We start from the raw sequence: 7,058 nt of genomic DNA on the forward strand, positions 1-7,058 counted from the left end.
TAAAAAATGAGTCTGTCAGGTGTGGAGGGACACTCCTTTAATCACAGCACTCAGGAGGCAGAGGCAAGTAGATCTCTGTGAGATCAAGGTCAGTAGCCTGGACTACTAGGGAGTTCTAGGCCAGCTAGGGCTACAGGGAGACCCTGCCTCCAGAAAGAAAAGAGAGAGAGAGAGAGAGAGAGAGAGAGAAAGAGAGAGAGAGAGTCAAATAAAACAAACAATAAAACATAGCCACATTCTGTTCTCAGTCCACTAATTACCGCTGTGCAACTTTGATCCATCTCTCCTTTATCCATCTGCATTCACTCTTGCTCTAAGTTCTTAGTATTGTGGTTGGCAGTGATATTGGGCAGGCAGATGGCACAACACCATAAACTTCCAGCTTCCTCCTACTGCTGGGCAGGGAGTGAGGCCAACACAAGGAGAAAGCTAGAGAAGCCCCAAACATGACCCTCATATCTGTCCCCCCACTATCACTGTGGATTTCTGTCTTTACTGACCTTATAGGCCTCCTAGCCCAGGAAAAGTCTTGCTAGGGAACTAAAAGCTAGGCCAAACAGCAAATGTTTTTATTTTCCATGGGTTATGACTTACCTATACACATTTCATCATCTGTTTCTGCATCTCCTATGCACTGAAATTTAAATTCATTTAAGGAATCTGCAAACTTCCGCTTTGCTGAAGACAAATCTAGCAAGAAAAGGGGGGGGGGACAGATTATTGAAACTAAGTTGGCTTTCCTAGCTGTTGCCCCATAAGTCCTTCTATGAATATGGTAGGCAAGTTTGTTCCCAAAACAATTTCAAAGCACAAATAAATATAAACTCAAAGCAATAAATATTTGTTTATATAATGAAGTACTGGTTTGCTTTAAAAGTTAAAATTTTTAGTACATTTGCTTTAACAATTCAAATCCTATGGAACATAAATGCAGCTCAGTAGTAAAATGCTTGCTTAGCATGCATGAGGAGCTGGGTTCAATCCCCAGCCCAGGCCTGGCACACGTGCGCACACACACACACACAATTATTTCTAATCCTATGTCTGCTTCTTTCAACCATCCTGAGTCCTATCATCTCCATTTGAACAATTCAAATCCTATGGAACATAAATGCAGCTCAGTAGTAAAATGCTTGCTTAGCATGCATGAGGAGCTGGGTTCAATCCCCAGGCCTGGCACACGTGCGCGCACACACACACACACAATTATTTCTAATCCTATGTCTGCTTCTTTCAACCATCCTGAGTCCTATCATCTCCATTTGAAACATCTAGGAATCCAGCCACTTCAGAAGACCAAGGAAGAAGCCTGGATCAGAGCCAACAACAGTCCCCATCCCCACAGCCTACAGCTCCACTCTGCCAAGTCCTCCATGTGGCGATCAGTGTGGCTGTCCCCCAATCTGACTCCATAATACATTCCATAAGTATACATTCCATAAGTCCAAAGAGAAAGCAGGAAGGGCTGTCTTGTCCCAAGGCATAGGCATACCTGGCTTCATCTTCCAACAAAAGTGCAGATAAGGCCCAAGTTCTCAGGCCCTCTCAGACCCATTCTCCTCATGAGCCCAGTACCCAGCCAGCTTGACAAATTTCCATTTGAGACATTTCCTAGGTGGCCACAGACACAAAAAAGAACAAAGTTCTAGCAATGCTTTACACGGGGGTTTTTAAGAACCCACACATGGTATCTATAATGAAAACTCTCTGGGGCCCTTGTCAAATTTAAAAACTAAACTTTCCTTTAAGACAGTAATAAAAGTCAGTGATCCTTCCCGAGCCTTCAGCTTCTGTTCAGGGTATAAAACCACCAAGGTACCTTGAAGTGACCTAACAGACAAGACTGCTCAGTACAATGTGCTTAACTTAATTCCACATGCAGCCTTCCTGCAGATTAGGCTAATCACTCAAATTACCCTCATCCAGACTTCCCTCATTGAAGGGGAAATGGCATTATGCTCAAACTCCCAGTAGAGGGTAAATAGGAGGCATAACTGGTAACAAGGCCTGGCTTTAATAAGATTGGGGGAGGAAGGTTTCTGGCTTCCCAGATCAACATAACCTGCTAAATAAAAGCATCCCTGATCCTCAACGCCTCTCTCTTTAGCTCCCATAGTCTCCCTTAAAGTTAAGGTTCATGATTCTCATCTTTTGATTGTTTTATCTCCTTCCCTGATATGAGCAGTGTAATCTGCTTGGCATTTGCAGAACAAATGGGGAAAGGGCACAATACACAAATCCAGGCCCCAGTGTTCATTCCAAGTCAGAGCTGTGAGGAAAGGGCTGGGCTCAGGCTACTTGAATAGACCACCTTCCCACCAGTCCCCAGCAAAGCACTTTGCTCTATACCACAAGAGGCGGCACTTGAAGGGTAAAAAGAATTCAGGATCCAACTTCTAATCCCTCCCTGGACAGTCACTTTCACAAACAGTCCTTGAGAAATCATCCAAAGATGCTAGTGGGGAATGAGGCTTCTCTTAGAACTGTTCTCCTAGACAGGTCTCCTTCAGAACACAACTCACCCTAGCAAGCCTGAAAGTCAGAACACTGAGGGGAGGAAGGGAACTGGAGTCCCTAGAAGGCAAGAGGGGAAAAAGAGAGAGTAACATTTCAGAGTGGAAGAGAAGGACACCAGGAATACCAAAATGCAGGCATAATGTGGCTGTTTGGGCTTTTATTTCAGCCCAATGTTTCCTCATTCAAAACTCACAAAGAAAGGCCTGAGCAGAAAGTATGAACAGGATTGCTTCACCTTCCACCTGGCAGTCCTCCTGTGCCTCCTCAACAGGGCAAGAAAGAGTCACACTAACAATCATCTCAACAAAGTGGAAAAAAAGGTGAAACACAAGCTGAGCTTGGGAAAGAGTCGAGAGTGCACCAGAAAAGCTGTACTGCCAGCAGCTGTCAATGAGGATGAAGGCGTGGCTCATCACACACAACAGGGCCTCTGTGGGGACTTCCACAGGGGCACTGTACCAGGGACAAGCCTTGGTAGCTGACAAGTAGAAGGTAACCCAATTCCACTGTCCTGTGGCCCACAACAGACAGAGGCAATGTGGGCCCTGGGAGGCTGAGAAAGAGACTGAGGCCTGTTGGAGGATGAGATAAAGAGCTGTGTTGTAGAGTCAACACAGGGCTCCGGGCCAGTGAGGATAGCTGAGTGGAGAAAATTCCAGATACTAGAACCTGGAAAGGAGCTTACCTTGAACCTAGGAGAGAAGTCCTTCAGGGAGGCTACAGTAGACACCTGTTATTTTGCTTGCTCAGAATTTGTGTCCCAGCCGGTAGGACAGCATCTTGAGCTTAGAAGAACCACTCTACCCACTAGAATTTTATGGAATGCTGGGATGCTGGCTATAGGATGACCAATCTAGCCTCTTACTTCCATACTAAATTACTCTGGCTCCAGGTTCAAGTTCCAACTTTACCATTTATCAGCTATATAACTGACCCTAGGTTAGCCATAAAGTATCTGTCATCAGATGGAGGCTGTGAGTCTTACAGGTGAGGAGGGAGACACTGAACAAGCACTCTGCAAAACTGTGACTCATCAGTCCTCTTAATTGAAATCCTTACAGTATATGGGGACACCATGCTGTCTCACCCCCATTAAAATAACCCCTCTGTATTATGTGAGACAATGGAGAAGACATAAAGTAAGAATACTCAAAAATCACTGACTCTTGTCTATTTTAACCCAAAAGAACAAGTGACATCTTAGTGTAAATCATCAGCCTGGTCAAGCAGCTCCTCAAAAGTATATTTCTGGAACTTTCACTTCAATGTACATAGGACTCTATACACATTCCAGTGAGAAGGTGAGAGGACAGAAAGGCTGGTGCCAAGGCTGGGTGCATGCCGTGCATCGTTGCCCCTGCTCATATAACAGCACTGTTTCATGTTCAGGCAGCACAAAACACAGCAAGGAGCCAAGCAGAGTCAATAATGTTTACTTTGCATAACAGCTGTGGCAGAAAAGCAGCATGCTGGCAAAGCAAGGCAAAGCAGTCACTGCCTACATGCAAGAAAGACAAGGACCTACAAGGAAGGGGAGGGTTAGGATATAGAAGCAGCGGCAAGCCTGGACATCAAGAGACTGTTCCCAAAACCTTCTGTTCATTCAGGGGCCAGACAAAAGTGCCCTTCTCTTCCTGGGAACACCATGCTCTGCCTCAGCAAATACTCATATGCACAGAGCTTGAAAGCTTGGAACTCAAGTGTGATCTTTAACTAAAACAAGGTTTGGTATCATTTTTCAAACACTAGAACATTATCTTAATTTCACACAAGTTTTATCAGTAATATCACAAATCAACTCGTTCTTTTTCCCCCCTTGGGCAACACTTAAACTCTACACACATATATATGGTCACATAGTAAAGAACTCAAGGTAACCTTATAATTATATTTCATTTTGGTATATATACTGTATTTCTGTGCCCTCCAAAGTTACACAAATTGCATATAACTACCTGTAGGAATTTCCACATCTTTCTCTCCAGATTTAGAAAGTGATTATAGTTCCTAAAGGCCAACTCCTAAAGTAAGACCTTCCATATGTCTACACATAAAGCACAAGAGCTGACCCCCTGATCCTTGCTAAAGTTTGCCTCCTCTGTGCTTCATCACCTTGTATTTGGAATGATTCTGAAACTAGTCCTGAATAGGTTCATGTCACAGTATACAAAGGGTGCCTCAGACCCCTAGCTAGTGACCTCCAAAAATCTCCTATGTTGAATTGCCTGGGAACAGCAACACAATCCAGCTTACAGGTACTTGACAGTCACTAGATAGAACCCACAGTGAGAACTGAAGGACTACAGCTTACTCCTCATCTCTATCTGCAGGTAAAGTTCAAGACAGTCAAAATCAAACGCTCTTCCCATATAACCTCTTCCCAAAAGAGCAGCCAAGGGCAAGGAAAGGCCTCACTGTTTGTCTTATCACACAATCTGACACCTGCACGTCATCCTGCTTCGTGTACAATGCCCATTTCCAAGCCTGTTCATTTCTGTCTCCTTAGTATCTCTTAATTCTGCCAGTCCCTCCTATAGCCTTCAGCACCATCTAACCCAAATGAATACTACTATTTGCCTGGATGACTACCCCAGCCTCCTCTCTGCTCCCTCCACATCCACTTCTGTCCTTAAGACAACTTCTCTATCCATCTGTGCCAGCCCTGTGATGGCTAGAAAAAAGTCTAAAACCCCTTCCAAGGCCTGAAAGACTCTGAGAATGTGATCTTACATCTCCTGCTCTGAGTTCCAGTTGCCCTGTCCTGGGCAATTTCTGCCCTCTGCCTGCAGCTCAGAATTTCCTTTCTCTAAGAAGCCTTCATTGACTTTTCAAATTAACCCAAATCTGACCCTATTTTTCACTCTCTGAGCACTATGCAACTCCTTCTTCATAGAAATTTTTTTGTGTTAGTTCAGGTAACTCTTCCATTAATGTACCTAGAAGTAGTAAGTTGCACAAAGGCAGGAAAGTGTCCCTTGGTACTCTTCCTTATCTCCCCAAAACTCACCTCAAGCTTGAACAGGAAAAGAACAATGGTAGAGAGAAGTCAGGCACTCCAAAGTGCATCAGCCTCCATCAAAGGTGAACTTCCCAACTCCATGTTGGATGACCGGGAAAAAAGATTAAATAAGTCAGGAAATACTCTCTGACTTACGGGAGTCTGGGTGGAACTCATTCTATGAATGTGCTCGCCATTCATAGAACCACCTCCTGTAATGTTGTCAAGGAGGACAATTCCCACAGGATGAGAGGAAAGCCACCCTCTGCAGGGGCATTAAACAAAACCTCTATACCAATGACCTGGAGAGAGAAACTAGAAACAAGTCAAATACCAATCACAGCCATGTGTCTGCCCCAACAAATTCCCAACACTCAAGTCAACACTGAGTATGAGAACCTCTTCTTTTGCCAAGTGAAAGCAACCAGAATCCCTCTTATCACAAACCATGCTGGAGAGGCATTCCCCCTACTCACCATTCTTCCAACTTGGAAAGCAGCATATTAAAGTCAGTTCAGTGTACTTAGCTCTAGTGTGCAAGTGATAGGATTTCACTAAATGCCATTTTACAGCCTGAATCCTTGTATTACACTAACAAAAAGACCATGTTCCATCTCGAAACCAGTCACCATAGCATGTCTAGTTTCTGCAATGTGTGGTGTTACCTGTGTCCACTAGGCGGCAATAAACCACATCAGAGAAAGTGTGCTAGCTACTCAAGGAGAAATCCAAGGCCAGCCTTCAAGACAGCACCTGGGAGCTGGGCGTGGTAATCCCAGCACTTGGGAGGTAGAGGCAGACAGATCTCTGTTAGTTCAAGCCCAGCCCGGTCTACATAGTGCATTCCAGGCCAGCTGGGGCTACAGGGAGAGCCTGTCTCAAAACATACACACACACACACACACACACACACACACACACACACACACACACACACACACAAAAGACTGCACCTGGAAAGATCCAATTCCTTGGATAAAGACTTGCCAGCCTTAAAGGAAATTCTGTCCTAAGCATGCTCAGTCACAAACACAGGAGGACCCTGGCCTCGCATAGGAAGAACTGCTCTACTACTCAGTGGATGGATGCTCATGTGGAATATTTGAACCTGAGAGAAAGGGGAAATAGAGGAAGTCACTGCCAATAGTGGCTCCTGATATTCTTTCAGGTTTTGATGGAACCAACTTGGAAGGCCTCCCCTCTCACCAAGGCAGGTGATATGCCCATCAACCACATCAGTCAACCACATTATATGATGAGTGTTCTGACTATACATCTGTGTGCTATACCCAAAGTCGTTTCCCTAAAACTCTATTTCCTAAATGAAGCCATAGCCAGCACTAACTCAGAATTTGTCTTTCCAACCAGAGCACTAAGGCTAATAAAATTTTCAGTAACAAAATCAGGGCCACATGGGTAGCACACACCTTAATCCCTGTGCTGAGGAGGCAGAAGCAGGTAGCTCTCTGAATTCCAGGCAAGCCTGGCCTATATAATGAGTTTCAGGTCAGCCTAGGCTACACAGTGAGACCTGGGAGGGAGG

The 7,058-nt window shown here is 44.7% G+C and overlaps 1 protein-coding gene across 1 annotated transcript in view; it reads right to left on the reverse strand.

Annotated features, from left to right (window-relative positions):
• LOC103743570 (rho GTPase-activating protein 26) overlaps nt 1–5,587 on the reverse strand; it is a 422,060-nt gene extending 416,473 nt beyond the window's left edge. The window contains exons 1-2 of the mRNA XM_029569236.1: nt 5,525–5,587; nt 595–690 (exon numbers count right to left, since the gene is read on the reverse strand). Of these exons, the coding sequence (XP_029425096.1) occupies nt 595–604 (10 nt within the window). The 5' untranslated portion in view covers nt 605–690; nt 5,525–5,587. The remainder of the gene's footprint in view (nt 1–594; nt 691–5,524) is intronic.
• Between the last annotated feature and the right edge of the window lie 1,471 nt (nt 5,588–7,058).

Source organism: Nannospalax galili, unplaced genomic scaffold (assembly GCF_000622305.1).
Source record: "Nannospalax galili isolate Female #2095 unplaced genomic scaffold, S.galili_v1.0 scaffold222, whole genome shotgun sequence".
Taxonomy (NCBI): domain Eukaryota; kingdom Metazoa; phylum Chordata; class Mammalia; order Rodentia; family Spalacidae; genus Nannospalax; species Nannospalax galili.